The sequence below is a fragment of the Bufo bufo genome, chromosome 1 (genome assembly GCF_905171765.1).
Source record: "Bufo bufo chromosome 1, aBufBuf1.1, whole genome shotgun sequence".
In the NCBI taxonomy this organism is placed as follows: domain Eukaryota; kingdom Metazoa; phylum Chordata; class Amphibia; order Anura; family Bufonidae; genus Bufo; species Bufo bufo.
The window spans coordinates 555,976,742-555,997,367 of record NC_053389.1 but is presented as its reverse complement, the minus strand read 5'-3'; the positions used below and the strand labels follow the sequence as shown (position 1 = coordinate 555,997,367).

General features: G+C 44.8%; 1 protein-coding gene across 1 annotated transcript in view; it reads right to left on the bottom strand.

Annotated features, from left to right (window-relative positions):
• The window catches only part of FBXL13 (F-box and leucine rich repeat protein 13), a 223,045-nt gene that overhangs the window by 51,045 nt on the left and 151,374 nt on the right, over positions 1-20,626 (bottom strand). The window contains exons 13-15 of the mRNA XM_040412981.1: positions 9,514-9,612; positions 1,424-1,544; positions 1,181-1,343 (exon numbers count right to left, since the gene is read on the bottom strand). Coding sequence (XP_040268915.1) covers positions 1,181-1,343; positions 1,424-1,544; positions 9,514-9,612 — 383 coding nt within the window. The remainder of the gene's footprint in view (positions 1-1,180; positions 1,344-1,423; positions 1,545-9,513; positions 9,613-20,626) is intronic.

Below are 20,626 nucleotides of genomic sequence, written 5' to 3'. Positions count from 1 at the left end.
GCTGTGTATCCACCTGACTTCTCCTCAATGCAACTGATGGTCCCAACCCCATTTATAAGGCAAGAAATCCCACTTATTAAACCTGACAGGGCACACCTGTGAAGTGAAAACCATTTCAGGGGACTACCTCTTGAAGCTCATCAAGAGAATGCCAAGAGTGTGCAAAGCAGTAATGAAAGCAAAAGGTGGCTACTTTGAAGAACCTAGAATATGACATATTTTCAGTTGTTTCACACTTGTTTGTTATGTATATAATTCCACATGTGTTAATTCATAGTTTTGATGCCTTCAGTGTGAATCTACAATTTTCATAGTCATGAAAATAAAGAAAACTCTTTGAATGAGAAGGTGTGTCCAAACTTTTGGTCTGTACTGTATATATATCTAACTAACTACCCGGAAAAAAAAATTGCACAGTAAACTGAGCAGACCAGTCAGAAAAATGGATGTTTCTAATCAGCAGGTTCAGGACGCACGCATACAGATATTATGTGCGTGCAAAAATCTACACTAACACTACTTAAAATTGATTTCTATGTAACAGGGATTAGGGATCTGGAACTTCTGCTGCTGCTGCAAAAAAAAAAAGAATCACTGCAGCAGATGTTCCAGATGTTCTTCTTCTTTTCTTCTTTTCACAGGTACCAGTAAGCAGTGGTGGTGAATCACAAGTCCCAGCAGGGCAGATACAGCCAAGAGGGGCACAGGTCCACTCTGCATGCAGTCTCCAGCTATAAATGGCTGCATGCAGAGGGATTCCCTCTGCTGCTGTAGCGCTCTCATTGGCTGGAGCGTTGTTCCAGCCAATAGCAGCGCTGGCAGTGGATGCCAAACACTGGAGTCCCCTGCCTGACCTCGGAGGAGACAGGTGCTGACTAGTTCAGCACCGGTCACCTCCACATGACCCCCCCCCTTCCCCCGCAGCTCCATACCGCTTCCAGCGCTGCGATGTGCCGATCTTTATTGACCGGCCAATCGCAGCGCTTGTAGCTGCAGGGGAACGGAAAAACGTCATGCTGCCCTTACCCTGATTCCCCCGCGATCCCCTCCCAGAACCCAGCGGACCTTGTGCCGTATATGTACATGTAGTCCTTAAGTCACGTCCAGCTGCGCCGTAAATGTACGGTGCAGGTCCTTAATGATAACCAAATAATACATCACAGCTTTCATATGATTTTACCTGATGCAGTCTGCCATATTCAACACTGTTATATTCTTAAGAGATGCAAGAGCTTTAAGACTGATATCTGTAATTTTTTGGCAATCGGCTATATAAATGTGGTTCAGGTTAGGACTGGATCTGCTAATTGCTTTGATGCTGCCATCAGTAATCCGACTGTTTCCTGTTGGAAAATACAGTGATATTACTGAAAATATTAGGGTAAAATTAATTTGATCTAGAAAATAATTTTGGGTGTCCTACCTTCAATCCTGATCTTCACAAGTTTCCGCCCTTGTGCCAGAACCTTGAAAGCTGCGTCAGAAAGATGAGGAGATCCCAGCAGAGATATAGACACAATGTTCTGGCACTTCTCAAGCAACATCTACAAGAAGAAAATCAAATATGAAATGTGCTTAGTATCATAATGTGTTAAGAAGAATAAACTGAGGAGTCCTGATACGGCATTAATAACTGAATACTAAAACTCTATGGTTGATCTGCATATATACCGGTACCTAGATACAATTATCTATACAATAAAGCTGCATCGGTGAACATGTTTAATGCTAAATCAGGCTCCTCACACTCATACAGTGCGGGTCAAAGAGATGTCAACTCTGGACCAAGATTCCTTATGACTCATGACTGGGCAACAAACATGTAGTAACAGAACTAGGGCATACTGTATATCATCCCCCTTAACATGCAACTGAAAGCCCACTTATTTATCACAAAGTGCCAACACTGCAATTTAACCTGAATACTACAGTCTAATATAGTATATCTTCCATGTACTTTATCATTTAGCTATAATAGCCTGCCTACATTCAATGCGCTGCATGTGCTGATGATTGGCAGGAAAAGTCTAAGGCATATTGGTACACCATGGACTTTTTCCAGTGTGTGGGTGCCTACAGAGAGGGCTCTGAGTGCCACCACCACTGCCCTAGGGTCAAATGGGATAGCTATAGTGAATACGTTCTGAATAACTACCAGAACCTCTCTCCAGGGTATGCAGAAGGTTAGCTGGGGCAATTCTGCATCCAGGGCAAGAGGAATCGCTCTGTATCCCAATATTATGCATACACAAGGGAGTTTTATATACCTTACTAGACATTAAGCCTGTTACAATAACGGGCGCTAGAACAGTAGTGCATAAACATTAGTAGGAACAGTCTATATTAAATGGCAGAGGAACTTGACCACACTGACTGGTGGCTGTGGCTGGTGGCCGAGACTGGCCGCTGTGGCTGAGACTGCTGGCACTGACTGGTGGCTGTGACTAAAACTGCTGGCACTTACTGGTGGCTGAGACTGGTGGCTGTGGCTGGTGGCCAAGACTGGTGGCTGTGGCTGAGATTGCTGGCTGTGGCTTGTGGCTGAGACTGCTGGCTGCGGCTGACACTGACTGGTGGCTGTGGCTTGTGGCTGAGTGCTGGCTGTAGCTGAGAATGCTGGCACTGACTGGTGGCGTAGTCTGGTGGCACTGACTGGTGGCCGAGACTGGTGGCTGTGGCTGGTGGCCGAGACTGGCTACTGCGGCTGAGATTGCTGGCTGTGGCTGGTGGCTTAGACTGCTGGCACTGACTGGTGGCTGTGGCTGAGACTGCTGGCTGCGGCTGAGACTGCTGGCACTGACTGGTGGCTGTGGCTGAGACTGCTGAGTGCGGCTGGTGGCTGAGACTGCTGGCACTGACTGGTGTCTGTGGCTGAGACTGCTGGCTGCGGCTTGTGGCTGAGGATGCTGGCACTGAGTGCTGGCTGTAGCTGAGAATGCTGGCACTGACTGGTGGCTGAGACTGCTAGCACTTACTGGTTGCTGAGACTGGTGGCTGCGGCTGGTGGCCAAGACTGGTCACTGCGGCTGAGATTGCTGGCTGTGGCTTGTGGCTGAGACTACTGGCACTGAGCTCTGGCTGAGACTGCTGACTGCGGCTGGTGGCTGAGACTGCTGGCACTGACTGATGGCTGAGACTGCTGGCTGTGGCTGAGACTGTTGGCTGCGGCTTGTGGCTGAGACTACTGGCACTGAGTGCTGGCTGTAGCTGAGACTGCTGGCACTGACTGGTGTCTGTGGCTGGTGGCACTGACTAATGGTTGAGATGGCTGGCACTGCTGGCACTGTGACTGGTGGTTGTGGCTGTACGACTGGCACTGACTGCTGGTGCTGAGACTGCTGGTAGCGACTGGTGGGTCAGACTGCTGACAGGGGCTCCTCTCTATATGGCTGATAGTGCTGTGACTGACGAACAGAAATGATGGCTCGGACTGACGAACAGAAATGGCGGCTGGGACTGACGAACAGAAATGGTGGGGCTCCGACCTTCTTGCCGGATCGCAGGTGTGGGCGGTGTGGAGTGCCGTGTCCTGATTGGTCGTCGCGCTGGTGTGAGCGGTTCGAGGGGCGTGTTATTAGGGTTATTCCTGCAGTATTAGAAATCTTTTGCTAGAGGTAGTTGTGCATTGTGTGTGTGTGTATATATATATATTAGGGATCGACTGATATAGATTTTTTTAGAGCCAATACCGATACTGATAACCTGTGAACTTTTAGGCCGATAGCCGATAACTTATACCGATATTCTGTGCATTTTCATTTTTGAAAAAAAAAATGTTTTTCGGTTACGGCGTTCACCACATTCGGAGATTTTATTTTTTATATTTTAATAGTTTGGACTTTTCGGACATGGCAATATGTGATATGTTTATTTATTTTTTGTTTATATATTTTATATGTAAAATTGGGAAAGGGGGTGATTTATACTTAATATTTTATTTTATTTTTTCCTTTTTATTTAATAACTATTTCCCCCCTTAGAGGCTAGAACCTGGGGTCTTTTCATCCCTTGTCCTATTCACCCTGATGGATCTCTATTAGGGTGAATAGGACTTGACACTCTCCCTGCTGCCCTGTGCATAGTACACACAGCAGCAGGGAGCTGACCATGGCAGCCAGGGCTTCAGTAGCGTCCTGGCTGCCATGGTAACCGATCAGAGCCCCAGGATTACACTGCTGGGGCTCCGATCAGAAGCTGCCACTGCACCACCAATGAGGAGGTGAGGGGACCCTGTGGCCACTGCCACCAATGATTTTAATACTGGGGGGTGCGGGAGCGCACTGTGCCACCAATGTTTTTAATAATTAATGTTTAATACAGGAGGCGGGTGTGTCGGCGCAGAATCACATAGCCGGCACCCTGCTTCTGACAGGGAGCTGCGATCAGCTGCAGCAGTTAACCCCTCAGGTGCGGCATTTGAGGGATTAACTGCTACTGATCGCAGCTTCCTGTCATATAGGCTGGGTACCGCCTCCTGTATTTGTATTACACGTTAATTATCATTGGTGGCGCACTGCGCCCGGCCCTCCTCCTCCCGTCTCTCCTCATTGGCAGCACGGCACAGGGGGAGGGAGAGAGTGACTCCTTCTCCCCTGTGCTGCCGAGGGAACATGAGCGTGCTGACAGCAGCGCGCTCATGTTCTGTGATAGCGCGCTGGACGCATTATCGGCATGTTGGCAAGGTTAGATGCCGATAACTTAAAAAATCATGAATATCGTCGATAATATTTTTATTATTAGTTTTTTTACAATGTTCACCTGACAGAGTAGATAATGTGATATTTTTATAGAGCAGGTCAGGTCATAACAATGCGGCCATACCTAATAAGTCTATTTATTTTATTTTATTTTGGATTTACACAATAAAAAATGTATTTTATTTTTTTCTTAAATCATGTTTTTGTGTTTACATGTTCTGAAATCCATATTTTTAGATTTTTTGGGGCGTTTGTCTGGGAGAGATGATGGTTTGATTGGTACCATTTTGGGGCACATATGATTTTTTGATGGCTTGGTATTACACTTTTTGTGATGTAAGGTGATAAAAAATGGCTTTTTTTTTATGGTGTTCACCAGACGAGTTGGATCACATACCATTTTTTAAGAGCAGGTTGTTACGGACACAGCGATGCCTAATGTGTGCATTTTTTTATTTTATTCAATAAAAGCAAGTTTGAAAAAAAAATCATGTTTTTGTCTCCATTTTCTGAAAGCCATATTATTTTTATTTTTAACCAATTATGTGTGGATATAGGATTTTTTTTTTCTTTTTCTTTTTTACTTTTTTTTCTTTTAATTTTTTGGACCCGTACCCACTTAGTTCTTGAAGATCCAGTGGGTCTGATGGCTTACAATACACTGCAGTACACTGTATAGTGTACTGCAGTGTATTAAACGCACACTAAGCCTGATCAGGCTCCTGCCTTTAGAAGCAAGAGCCTGATCAGGCTTAGATATACCACGGCAAGCCGGATGCCTGTGAAGGCGTCCGTTGCCATGGTAACCATCGGGAGGCTGCCACAGTGCAGCGGCTCAATGGGGGAGGGAGGGAGCTCCGCCAGTTTACCCTTCAAGCAAAGGCCGCTGCCACAGCAAAGCAGCGGCCCGATGGTTAGCCCCTCCATACATCGGTCCCTAAGGACCACGGCATGGAAGGGGTTAAAACGGCTGTTTCAAGCAGAGTGTTAGCTGGACATTACAGCTAACACTCTACCCAGCTGCCGCTCTGCCATCCTGAAAGGGGGGGGGGGGCATCTCCTTCACAGCCGCTCATCAGGACTTCAATTCCCAGAGGTCTGTGCGGCGAATATGCACTGGCTGTTTGTGCGCTACACTGCTGGTGAGCCGAGAGAAGAGCGGATGGCGGCGTGGTAACTGTGGCAGGAGCGGACGGTGGCGGGGGACTAACAAAGGGATTTTATTATGTAGGATGCACCAGGAGTAACTGTGATATATGCTGAGTTTCACACAGCGACAACTGAGGGATAAAGTAAGTATTTCAGACTCAAATCTTCCTCCCATTTAACCTTAAAGGTAACCTGTGAGGTTGAGCATGGTGCATGAATTGCAGACATCATGGTATATAGGAGCTAAGCAGATTGATGTATAGTTTAATTGGGAAAAGATTCAGTAAAACTTGTAATTCATTCATTTTTTATCTCTGCTCATTCTCGGCTTTGAAGCCAGGGAGGAGGTCCTATCAGTGATTGACAGCCCTCAACCTATGACTGTGTATACAGAGATTGTTGTCAATCACTGATAGGACCGCCCCCTTGCCTTCAAAGCCCAGAACAAGTTATACTGAATCTTTCCCTACAAAACTATATATCAATCTGCTCAGCTCCTCCTGCGCTATAAAATGCTGCCTGCAGGTTATTTTGCATTTTCATGGTGACAGGTTCCCTCTAATGTTCACTGGGAAGAAAAGCAAAGAGTTAGTTAAATAAACCTTATGGTGCAATATTTTTCAAGCAGGCATGTCTTAATTAAATAAACTGGTAAAATGAGGCCTGTGGTAGACCAAATTCACTTTTAATTTGCTTGAAAAATTTAAACACACCATCCGTCGGCACCTGACTCAAGAACAATGTACCCTTATCCTCCCACTTGGATAACATGCTTGGCACAACCCCATCTGCCCCGGTCATGTGATGGCTACACAAGTGCGTGGCTCTTTAGATGTGGTGGGTGTGGATTACGCAAAAAAAATTGACAGTAAATTATAGCACTATCCATTTGAATGAGGTTTTGAAACCACCATCTACAGGTAACTTTCCACACTGAAAAGTGAGAATCCAGCAGATTTTCAAACTGAAATGCTCAGTATGTGGAAGAAATGTCACACATTCCATCCTTTCAATGCATAGCACTGAAATCCATTGTGAATCCACAGCAAGAAGGTGTAAAAATGTTGGCAGTTGTAGCCTTACCCCTAGAGTTACAATGCAGTAACTGAATGACATATAGTATCCTTAGAAAGAGCATTAATATGTTTTCAATTGAAGGTTAAAGTGGTTGTCCAGGCTGCAGACAGTGAAGGCCATCAATATCAGATCAGTGGGGTTCCACTTGAATGGGAGCTGAACTGCAGTACCCCAGCAAGGCCACTACACAGTGTATGGAGCTGTGGCTTCCAGCTTGGTACACTATATACAGTTGCAAGAAAAAGTATGTGAACCCTTTGGAATGATATAGATTTCTGCACAAATTAGTCATAAAATGTGATCTAATCTTCATCTAAGTCGCAACAATAGACAATCACAGTCTGCTTAAAATAATAACACACAAAGAATTAAATGTTACCATGTTTTTATTGAACACACCATGTAAACATTCACAGTGCAGGTGGAAAAAGTATGTGAACCCCTAGACTAATGACATCTCCAAGAGCTAATTGGAGTGAGGCGTCAGCCAACTGGAGTCCAGTCAATGAGATGAGATTGGAGGTGTTGGTTACAGCTGCCCTGCCCTATAAAAAAACAGTTCTGGGTTTGCTTTTCACAAGAAGCATTGCCTGATGTGAATGATGCCTCGCACAAAAGAGCTCTCAGAAGACCTACGATTAAGAAATGTTGACTTGCATAAAGCTGGAAAGGGTTATAAAAGTATCTCCAAAAGCCTTGCTGTTCATCAGTCCACGGTAAGACAAATTGTCTATAAATGGAGAAAGTTCAGGAATGCTGCTACTCTCCCTAGGAGTGGCCGTCCTGTAAAGATGACTGCAAGAGCACAGAGCAGACTGCTCAATAAGGTGAAGAAGAATCCTAGAGTGTCAGCTAAAGACTTACAAAAGACTCTGGCATGTGCTAACATCCCTGTTAGCGAGTCTACGATACGTAAAACACTAAACAAGAATGGATTTCATGGGAGGATATCACAAAGGAAGCCACTGCTGTCCAAAAAAAACATTTCTGCACGTTTACAGTTTGCACAAGAGCACCTGGATGTTCCACAGCAGTACTGGCAAAATATTCTGTGGACAGATGAAACCAAAGTTGAGTTGTTTGGAAGAAACACACAGCACTATGTGTGGAGAAAAGAGGCACAGCACACCAACATCAAAACCTCATCCCAACTGTGAAGTATGGTGGTGGGGGCATCATGGTTTGGGGCTGCTTTGCTGCGTCAGGGTCTGGACGGATTGCTATCATTGAAGGAAAAATTAATTCCCACAACAGAATGGCTTAAACAGAAGAAAATACGCCTTCTGGAGTGGCCCAGTCAAGTTCTGACCTCAACCCGATTGAGATGTTGTGGCATGAACTCAAGAAAGCGATTCACACTAGACATACTAAGAATATTGCTGAACGGAAACAGTTCTGTAAAGAGGAATGGTCAAGAATTACTCCTGACCGTTGTTCACGTCTGATCTGCAACTACAGTAAATGTTTGGTTGAAGTTATTGCTGCCAAAGGAGGTTCAACCAGTTATTAAATCCAAGGGTTCACATACTTTTTCCACCTGCACTGTGAATGTTTACGTGGTGTGTTCAATAAAAACATGGTAACATTTAATTCTTTGTGTGTTATTAGTGATTGTCTATTGTTGTGACTTAGATGAAGATCAGATCACATTTTAGGACCAATTTGTGCAGAAATCCATATCATTCCAAAGGGTTCACATACTTTTTCTTGCAACTGTAGTTTCTGGCACTGTGCCCGAAACAGATGACCAGAGGCTGTTGGACGCCCACTGATCTGATATTGATCTGATATTGATGACCTATCCTGAGAACAGGGCATCAATTTCTGTAGCCCAGACAAGGCCTTTAATTTAGTTCATACAGTTTGATGTTTTTTGCATGGTAAATATCAGCAAGTATTTTCAATCTAATATAGTTAGCAAATGTGTCTCTTTTTTGTGGATGTGGATTTGAATGCCTTCAAAAGAACATGTATCCACGCAAGATAAATCCATACACTCTAAACCAGTGTTTCCCAACCAGTGTGCCTCCAGCTGTTGCAAAACTACAACTCCCAGCATGCCCGCACAGCCAAAGGCTGTCCGGGCATGCTGGGAGTTTTAGTTTTGCAACAGCTGGAGGCACACTGGTTGGGAAACACTGCTCTAAACAATGTGGAACATATTTTAGCCCCATCACAAATAAAGCTCACATCTAAGGCTACATGCACATGACCGTGCCGTTTTTTGCGGTCCGCAAAAAAATGGAAGCCACCCGTGTGCCTTCCGCAATTTGCGGAACGCAACGGGCGGCCCATTGTAGACATGCCTATTTTTGTCCGCAAAACGGGGCCTCGGAACGGAGCAACGGATGCGGACAGAATAGGACAAGAATAGGACATGTTCTATTTTTTTTTTGCGGGGCCACGGAACGGAGCACTCCGTGTGCTGTCCGCATCTTTTGCGGCCCCATTGAAGTGAATGGGTCTGCACCCGAGCCGCAAAAAATGCGGCTCAGATGCGGACCCGAAAAACGGTCGTGTGCATGAGGCCTAAAGAGAACTGAGCTAAAAACAGAAAATTGGGAACATGGCTGTGATAACCTTTACTTACTGTAATACAGTTGTCTGTTAGAGTAAACATATCATTGATTCTTAGGTGTTGAAGAGAAGCACATCCATCAGCTATGTATTTGAAACCATCAACCGATATCTGAAGGGAAAGAGGATTAACATTGCTCATTTTTGAGTCTATGAGGACATGACTGCATGAGAATATTCAGAATACAAAAATACAGTAAAAAATTTGGAACTTAATTCTTGTTACTTTACACACAAAAAAAAACAAAGCAAAACAACGTGCTCATCACGTGTTCTTCTACCTACGGACAAAATTCATGTCCTAAAATATGGATCAACAAAGGCTCTTCACTTTCGTTAGGCTGGTTTCACACATGGCTTTTAGCTCTAGCTTTGGTTCAATAAAATTGTGTCTTTTTTTTTAAAGCCTTGTGTGAGACTACCCTGAGAATATCAATGCACCAGTTTTTAATTGTAAGGCTGGGTTCACATTAGCATTTAGCTTTCCGTTCTTCTGATCCATCAGACGAACAGGAAAAAAAAGAATCCTTTATTTTCAGTATCAGTTCTGGACAGTTAGCATCAGTATTGCATGCAGGACTTTTTTTTCCCCGTCAAAAATAATTGATGGAACTGACACAAACTGATGAGGATCAGTTTTTTTTTTCCCTGTTCTTCTGACCGATCAGTAGAAGGGATAACTAAACAGTGATGTGAACCCGGCCTAACATGGGTGTCCCTCTGTGCTACCTTGGGGAAAGCTGCAAAAATAACAGAGTGTGTCTCTGGACAAAGCAGTAGGAAGGCTAAGGCCCCTTTCACACAAGCGTGACGGATTAGGTCCAGATGCGTTCAGGGTGCGTTCAGTGAAAAGCGCACCATTTTGCTAGAAAGTTCAGTCTGTTACGTCTGCAATTGCGTTAATTTTTTTCTGTGCGAGTGCAATGCGTTTTTCACGCACGTGATAAGAAACTGAAGGTTTACAAACAACATCTCCTTGCAACTATCAGTGAAAAAACGCACTTGCTTCCGGATGCAATGTGTTTTTCACTACAGCCACATTCTCTTCTATGGCGCCAGGGCTGCGTGAAAAACGCAGAATATAGAACATGCTGCGTGAAAAAAATGCTGATGCGTGAAAAAAATGCTCATGTACACAGACCCATTGAAATGAATGGGTCAGGATTAAGTGCAGGTGCTATGCGTTCACGTCACATATTGCAGAAAACTTGCTCGCGTGAAAGGAGCCTAAGGGTACGGGTGCTATGCATTCAGGAAGCAGTTTTCAAATTAGCAGCCTCATTAAACCCTGGTGTTCTACATAGTGGAAATGATTTAGGTAATTTCAGCTACCTCCAATAATAAATTGCATCCTGAATGCATGTCAGAACTGCACTGTGTGCCAGCACCCTAAGGCCCCTTGCACACAAGCGACTTTTCCGCGCGGGTGTGATGCGTAATGTGAACGGATAAGCACCCGCACTGAATCCTGACCCATTTCAATGGGTCTGTGTACATGACCGTTTTTTCTCACACATCAGTTCTGCATTGCGTGAAAAATGCAGCATGCTCTATATTCCCCGTTTTTCACGCAGCCCTGGCCCCATAGAAGTGAATGGGGCTTCAGTGAAAAACCCAAGTGTGGATGCAATGCGTTTTTCACTGATGGTTGCTAGGAGATGTTGTTTGTAAACCTTCCGTTTTTTATCACACAAGTGAAAAACGCATCAAAACGCATTGCACCCGCGTGGAAAAAACTAACTGAACTTGCAAAATTGTGAGAGTTTCACTGAACGCACCCTGAACGCATCCGAATATAATCCGTCACGCTCGTGTGAAAGGGACTATGCTATCAGTAGGAATGTTCGAATGTAGCAGCTTTCCAAAAGGCAAAGTGTTTGGCAATAAGAATGCATTTAGGTGACATGCCTTATGGTTGTTTTTACTTGAGTGCTGATATACACCTATCATTCACATTCAGTGTCGGACTGGGGTGTGTAGGGCCCACCAGTAACATTTATTCTGGGGGTTCACTACACAGATACATGGAAATATTACCAGTTCACACAGCATCAGACAGCAGCAAGACGTTATAAGGTGATTGATAGGGGTCCCTGCAGCGACTTCAAGAAGGTGGATGCCTAGGAAATGAAGATACTGTCTGGCCTGCCTCGGTGTCTACAAGTCTTCTCAGCCACCCAATCCAACTATAATAATAAACGTTTAAATAATCTACCCAGTTTTTTTTATATGGATGTTTAGGCTGGTTGAGATGTTGAACTCTGCCTATCTATACCTGGTGCAGTCACTCTACTTTGCCATGTGCCAGGTGTGAAGAGGGTGGGGGACTAGTTGCCCAGCTTGATCAGGGCCCACCACGGGATTCACCTGTACCTCTGAGGACATTTTCGCATGTAACTGTGTAGTGGGCCCCAGGCCGATACTGGAGATGACTTCCCACTTCTACTTTTCACTGCTGATCTCCGGCCCCTCCTGCACTGATCACACAACGTGATATCTGGAGGAGGCTATGGCACTTGTGGGGCCGTCAATTACGGCACAACTATGGATATGGTGGAAACTTATAGAGGGCTTTGGCAGAGATTTATAGGACAGTTATCTGTTATGGGGCCACTGTCAATGGCATTTGTAGGGGCACCATGGTTGTCACCTTTGGCATCAGTGTGGATAGCTCCTATGTTAGCAATATTGCTGGGAGTGGGGCAGTGTGAATTTCACTTATGGAGACTCAGTGGCAGGCAGTTTGGGGGCACAGTGGCTTTCAATTATGGAGGTACAGTTGCTGGCAGTTATGGGGGCACATTGTCTAGCAGTTATGGGGGCGCTGGGGCTATCACCCCTGGCATCACTGTGGATAACACCTGTGGGGGTCAGTGTTGTTGGGATTTCTTAGGGAACAATGGCTGCCAGTTATGAAAACAGCAGATGAAACTTATAGGGGCATTGGTTGGCACTTATATGCCATTGTTGTTCACTATCTGTAATGGGCACATTGTAGATAGCACAAGGGGCCCACAATTGTAAGATCTGTAAGGCCCCTTTCACACGAGCGAGTTTTCCACGCGGGTGCAATGCGTGACGTGAACGCATTGCACCCGCACTGAATCCGGACCCATTCATTTCTATGGGGCTGTGCACACGAGCGGTGATTTTCATGCATCACTTGTGCGTTGCGTGAAAATCGCAGCATGTTCTATATTCTGCGTTTTTCACACAACGAAGGCCCCATAGAAGTGAATAGGGCTGCATGAAAATCGCAAGCATCCGCAAGCAAGTGCGGATGCGGTGCGATTTTCACGCACGGTTGCTAGGATACGATCGGGATGGGGACCCGATCATTATTATTTTTCCTTATAACATGGTTATAAGGGAAAATAATAGCATTCTTAATACAGAATGCATAGTACAATAGGGCTGGAGGGGTTAAAAAAAATAAAAAATAATATAACTCACCTTAATCCACTTGATCGCGCAGCCCGGATTCTCTTCTGTCTTCTTCTTTGCTGTGCACAGGAAAAGGACCTTTGATGACGTCACTGCGCTCATCACATGGTCCGTCACATGATCCACCACCATGGTAAAAGATCATGTGATGGACCATGTGATGAGCGCAGTGACGTCATCAAAGGTCCTATTCCTGTGCACAGCAAAGATGAAGACAGAAGAGAAGCCGGGCTGCGCGATCAAGTGGATTAAGGTGAGTTATATTATTTATTTATTTATTTTAACCCCTCCAGCCCTATTGTACTATGCATTCTGTATTAAGAATTCTATTTTCCCTTATAACCATGTTATAAGGGAAAATAATAAAATCGACACAACACCTAACCCAAACCCGAACTTCTGTGAAGAAGTCCGGGTTCGAGTCTGGGTTCCAAACATGCCAATTTTTCTCGCGCGCGTGCAAAACGCATTACAATGTTTTGCACCCGCGCGGAAAAAACGCAAACATGGAACGCAATCGCAGTGAAAACTGGCTTGTTTTAGTGTCAAAATCGCACCATTTTCCCTGAACGTATCCGGCCCCAATCCGCAACGCCCGTGTGAAAGGGCTCTAAGAGTGGTGTGGCTAGCACTAACTATGGTTGGCAGTTATTAGGGCAATCCCCGAAACTTGACTAAATGTATAATGGCTCTGCCTGGCACCTATGGTAAAGGGGCACAACGAGGGCACTGTGGCTGCGAGTTGTGGTGTTATTGATGTACTGTGATCATACAGACATGCAAAAAATCTGTTCCAGCATACATCTTTACCAAGGACTGTCTTTGTTGCCCCTAACAACTAATCAGAGCTCTGCTTTCATTTCTTTACCTGCTCTGGAAAAATGAAAGCTGCTTTCTGATTAGTTGCTATGGGTAATGAAGACAGTCTTACTGGTAGACAGCTTTGATGAATGAGAACCCATTCCTCAGGGGAAGGTGCACCTATGTTATTATTTATTGTATGTAATCCCCTAATATTACATACAGGTGAAACTCGAAAAATTAGAATATCGTGCAAAAGTTAATTTATTTCAGTAATGCAACTTAAAATTAGAATATTGTGAAAAGGTTCACTATTCTAGGCTCAAAGTGTCACACCATAGTCAGCTAATTAATCCATACCCCCTGAGCAAAGGGTACCTAAGATTGTGACTTTGGGGTTTCATAAGCTATAAGCCATAATCATCCAAATTATAACAAATAAAGGCTTGAAATATCTCTCTTTGCATGTAATGAGTCTATCTCATATGTTAGTTTCACCTTTTAAGTTGCATTACTGAAATAAATGAACTTTGCACGATATTCTAATTTTTCGAGTTTCACCTGTATATAATACGCATTTATATACACTGACAAAAAATATAAACACTTTCGGTTTTGCTCCCATTTTGCATGAGCTGAACTCAAAGATCTGAAACATTTTCTACATACACAAAAGACCCATTACTCTCAAATACTGTTCACAAATCTGTCTAAATCTGAGTTAGTGAGCACTTCTCCTTTGCCGAGATAATCCATCCCACCTCACAGGTGTGGCATATCAAGGTGCTGATTAGACAGCATGAATATTGCACAGGTGTACCTTAGACTGCCCACAATAAAAGGCCACTCAGAAATGTGCCGTTTGATCACACAGCACAATGCCACAGATGCCGGAATGTTTGAGGGACGTGCAATTGGCATGCTGACTGCAGGAATGTCTACCAGAGCTGTTTCCCGTGCAATGAATGTTCATTTCTCTACCATAAGCACAGATGCAGCAACAATCGGTTTGCATAACCAAAGTATTTCTGCTCAAACTGTGTGAAACCGTTTTAGGAAAGCTCATCTGCATGCTCGTCGTCCTCATTGGGGTCTGGACCTGACTGCAGTTCGTCGTCGTAACCGACTTGAGTGGGCAAATGCTCACATTCGATGGTGTCTGGCACGTTGGAGAGGGGTTCTGTTCATGGATGAATCCTGGTTTTCATGGCAGATAGCATGTGTGGCGTAGTGTGGGTGAGCGGTTTGCTGACGTCAACGTTGTGGATCGAGTGGCCCATGGTGGAGTTGGGGTTATGGTATGGGCAGGTGTACCATCCGCGTCACCATCGACTGTTCTCATTCAGTGCAAAGGTGCTTTGCTTGCTATATTTGTTATTTCATGATGAATTTCATTTTAAGGGGTATTTCCTTTAGGGACATTTATAACAAATCCATAGGATGATGCCCCCGAAGTGTAAAGTCACGCATGTGCGGCCACCTTTTATTCACTGCTATGGAACTTTAAAATATAGCTGAGCGGCAATTTTCAGGAGTCCCACAGTGGTGAATGGAGAGGTGGCCACGGTTTGTGCTGCTTGTTCTCCAATCGCTGCTATGGGACGTTTGAAAACAGACGAGCGGCTCTCTATTTTTGGAATTCCCATAGCAATGAATGGAGAGGACGCCACGCATGCGCAATGTGCTCTCCTTTTACTTCGGACCCCTGGACATATGAGCATGTCCCAAAGGTGGTACTCACACCTATCGGACATTTATGGTGCATCATATCAATATATACCATGTATATCCCAGATGGGAATACCCCTTTAACCTCCTCCCTGAGAAAATCATGAATACACTCCTGAAACCAAGGAACGCAAAATAAAGACACAGAACACATTAATTGGGGGATAAATGACCAAATTGTTTATTTAAAATATTAACAATGGCAAACCCCCGACTCACGAAGAGTCACCCTCCAGCACTCAGGAGAGGAAAACCCCCTGTGGAGGAAACCTCTAGGGAACCATGGCTGGAGGGCTGCCCTTCCCTTGGGCTTAGAGGGTAATGCCACTATGTGACTGCCACATAAATAGTAGGGGTGGGTGCAGCAGCCGGGCTGATCTGGTTGGCTAGGCGGATGTCCCTTTCCTCCCATTGGGTGATGGGCTTCCTGCTAGAACCTCCAAATTTCGTCAAGGTGCGGTGGGCGGGGGTAGTCAAGCTCAAGGTCCTCAGGCCATCAAGTACGGCACCAAATATGGCCGCTCGCCAGCTTTTTACAAGGATTCTTCCCTTATGACACACGTGCTTGTGATGTCACAGGTGTCTATGACTAATGCTGGTGGCAGTTTTCTGAAGGGTTAACCCTTTAGTGACTGTCAATGTGCCTTACTGCAGAGGCCCTTAACCACTTCCTGATCGTACTTTGTCAATATACTTCAATTTGGATAACCGCCATATATTTATGGTCCCCCAACGATCGCAGGGTTTCCTCCTTCGGGGGAGCATGTTTGTTCTGTTACTGACAGCCACTGGTCCAAGTCCCGACACAGAGTACCCGGACCATTGGCTCTTAGTTAACCCCTTACAGACTGCACCATGTAAATGAACAGACTAACAGCATGGTCTGGTCACTTTTAAATGTGACCCTCGATCCTATCCTGGGACCGGACCTGAGTATGATGCAGCCATGAAACAGACACTAGCATCCTGACTTTACCCAAGCAAAAGGCGCAGTGCTTTGCGGTTATAGTCACCATTGGGCACAAAGCTTGATGGTTACATTGTTATTATAAGCTTGGTGGTTGCTATGGGCAACTGAACAGTCTATCAGGTAAACAGCTGATGGTGTCAGTCTTTCACTGAGGCACACAGCCCTATAGTTACAAATCTCACCCTGAGAGCACTCGGTTGTAGTTTCTGACAACTCACACTAACAAGATGTGGCGGGGCATGTGGATCAGGGCTGTCTTGTCAGGGCTGCGCTATGGAGGCCATTAGACAATCTCTTCCCTCCTCCCAACTGTCATCTTCCCCTCATCTACCTTTTGCTGTCTTCTCTCCTTGACTAGACATCTGATGGTCATCAGCCACATCCCTGGTTGGTGCTGGGCTCCTTTACACATCAGACACAAGAAGACAGGTGACATACATCATATATGACTGCTGGGCTCCCTCTGGACTCTCAGGGACACCGGCTCTTATGTACACTGAAAGCATGGATGAAATTATTTAAAGGGGCAGCACCACCCCGTTACAAGCTGCAGTATGGTGGCAATGTCAAGGCCACTGCACAGTGGATGGAGCCTTTTGCTTTTGGCTCCATCGACTGTTTTGAATCCAGGCTGCTAAAAACAGCTAATCAGCGAGGTGCCGGGTCTCCACTAGGGTTGCCACCTGCCTGGTAAACCACTGGCCTAGCTGGTATTACTGGTAATCTGCTAGGAAAAGTGGCAACCCTACATGTAGTTCATCCATTATATAATAGCTTAGGGTAACCGCTTTAATAACCCCCAAAAGGAGAACACCATATCTGGGACAGTGGGTGACGATACAACACACAGAATGGAAAGCATAATCTACAGGTGAAACTCAAAAAATTTGAATATTGTGCAAAGTTCATTTATTTCAGTAATGCAACTAATATACGAGATAGACTCATTACATGCAAAGCAAGATATTTCAAGCCTTTATTTGTTATAATTTGGATGATTATGGCTTATAGCTTATGAAAACCCCAAAGTCACAATCTCAGGTACCCTTTGCTCAGGGGGTATGGATTAATTAGCTGACTAGAGTGTGACACTTTGAGCCTAGAATAGTGAACCTTTTCACAATATTCTAATTTTAAATTGCATTACTGAAATAAATTAACTTTTGCACGATATTCAAATTTTTTTGAGTTTCACCTGTATATACCAGCTTCAAGAGAGATTACAGGGAGGTATAAGAGGAGAGGACTACAACTCCCAGCATGCCCAGGTTATTATTATGGGATATCAGTGGATGTTTCAGGAAGGAGGGCTATAATGAGAGGACTACAACTCCCAGCATGTTGAGGCTGATATAATGTGATCTCAAAGGACATTACAGGGAGGAGGTACAATAGGAGAGGACTACAACTCCCAGCTGTTATTATGGTATATATTCGAGGAAGGGAGGGGGTATAAGAGGAGAGAACTACAGCTCCCAGTATGTTGAGGCTGATATAAGGTCAGAGGACATTACAGGGAGGGGGTACAAGAGGAGAAGAATATAACTCTCAAAATGTTCAGGCTGTTATATGATATCAGAGGATTTTACAAGAATGAGGCTTAGAAGAAGAGAACTACAAATCCCATAATGTCCAGGTATTTATTATAGGATATCAGATGGCATTTAGGGAGGGATTTAGGAGAGGATTATAACTCCCAGCATGTCCAGGCTGGTATCATGGGATATCAGAGGACTATGAGATATAAGAGGGCTACAATCAGTGTCGGACTGGGGTGTGTAGGGCCCACCAGTGAAATGTATTCTGGGCCTTCAGTACACAGATACATGGAAATATTAACCGATCACACAGTGGCAGACAGCAGCAAGACGTTACAAAGTAATTGATTATAGGGGTCCCTGCAGCGACTTCAAGAAGGCGGGTGCATAGGAAATGAAGATACTTGCTGGCCTGCCTCGGTGTCTAGAAGTTATCTCAGCCACCCAATCCATCTATAATAATAAACTGTTAAATAATCTACTCAGTCTTGATATGGACATAGGCTGGTTGAGATACTGTATGCTGTCTATCTATATGTAGTGAAGTCACTCTATTGTGCCATGAGTGCAGGGGATGGAGAACTAGGGGCCCAATTTGCTCGGGGCCCACCAGGGGATTTACCTGTACCCCTGTGGGCCAATCTGAGCCTGACAACTTTAAGGCCCCTTTCACACGAGCAAGTTTTCTGTGCGGGTGCAATGCGTGACGTGAATGCATAGCACCCGCACTGAATCCTGACCCATTCATTTCAATGTGCCTGAGTACATGAGTGTTTTTTTTCATGCATCAGTTCTGCGTTGTGTGAAAATCGCAGCATGTTCTATGTTCTGCATTTTTCACACAACTCTGGCCCCATAGAAGTGAATGGAGCTTCAGTGAAAAACACATTGCATCCGGAAGCAAGTGCGGATTCAACGTGTTTTTCACTGATGGTTGATAAGAGATGTTTTTTGTAAACCATCAGTTTTTTATCATGCACGTGAAAAACGCATTGCACTCACGCGGAAAAAACTGAACAACTGAGCGCAATCACAGACAAAACTGATTGAACTTGCTTGCAAAATGGTGTGAGTTTCACTGAACACAACCTGAACGCATCCGGACCTAATCTGTCACGCTCGTGTGAAAGAGGCCTAAGGATGGCTACACATGAGCGAGTTTTCCGTCTGGATGCGAATTATGTAGTGAACACATAACATCTGGACTGAATCCTGACCCATTCATTTTGTTTTTCACGCATCATCTCTTCATTCAGGAAAAATTACAGCATGTTTTATGTTGTACGTTTTTCACACAGCCCTGGCTCCATAGAAGTAAATGGAGCTTGTGTGAAAAACGGAAGATATCCAGATGCAATGTGTTTTTCACTGATGGTTCATCACGTGCATGAAAAATGCAATCTGGATACAATCCCGACGGAAAAAACACACACTGAATTTGCGTGCAGAACTGTAAGTTTTCCCCTGAACTGATCTTGACGCAATCCGCATCGCTTGAAGCCTAAGGGTGGCTACATATGGTGCAGATTGCGGTTTTGGTGCGTTTTTGTGTGGTTTTATGCGATTTTTGGTGTGGATTTTCTGTTTATGTTAACAGCCCCATTGAAGTCTATAGGGAAAAGCACTCTACATGAGTTTCATCAACATGCTCAAAATCCACATCTCAGGTCAATTTACGCACCTAAGAAAAAAGCAAAGTGTACATGATATTTGTCTAATCCCATACACTTTTTGGTACTGTAATACTCTGCATTTTTTCCTCATGAAATCCACATGGAAAAAACACTGGTAATCCGCATCGTGTGCAGGTAGTCTAAAACCATTTTAGGTGAAGTGCATAACGTTGATCATCTCCTTAGAAAGGCACCAGGGTGGGGATGGGACACATTACGCAGAAAGTTAAGGGTTCAGCTACACAGGGACATCTGTCGCGCGACAGCAAGACAAAGAAAAGACGCGCAACACAAAAATGCAAGTTGCATGGAACTTCAGCAGCATGAGGAGGCCACAGAGTGGAACAATGACAGTATGGAGGTGGCACAGCAGCATGAGGAGACCACAGAGTGTACTAGAGACAGAGTTAGTTGTGAGTTGGCAGCAGCATGAGAAGATCACAGAGTGACATAGTGTGGTGACATAGTGTGGAGGTGGCAGCAGCAGCAGAATGAGGAGACCACAGAATGGCGCAATAACATAGTGTGGAGGTGGCAATAGCATCATGAGGAGACCTGAGTGGTGAGGTGGCAGCAGCTTCAGGAGACCACAGAGTGATCTGGTGACAGAGTGGGGAGGTGGGTGGCAATAACAGTACCCGTTGAAGATGGTGGGTGTAAGAAGGAGCACTTGGCATCAGATGTGTGGCATCAGGCGGGTGGCAGCATCAGAATAGTAGCTGAGGCAGGTAGCCAGAAGAAACCGGTCTCTTTTGTCAAGGTTTTGGTGAGGCATCATGGATGATCTAATCTAATGCATCAGGCATTGGTGGGTGGAAATCCTGGCTGATCCACGCCTGATTCATCTGGACAAGAGTTGTAAGTTGGCAGCAGCATGAGAAGATCACAGAGTGGCAAGGTGACATAGTGTGGAGGTGGCAGCAGCAGCAGAATGAGGAGACCACAGAATGGCACAATGACATAGTGTGGAGG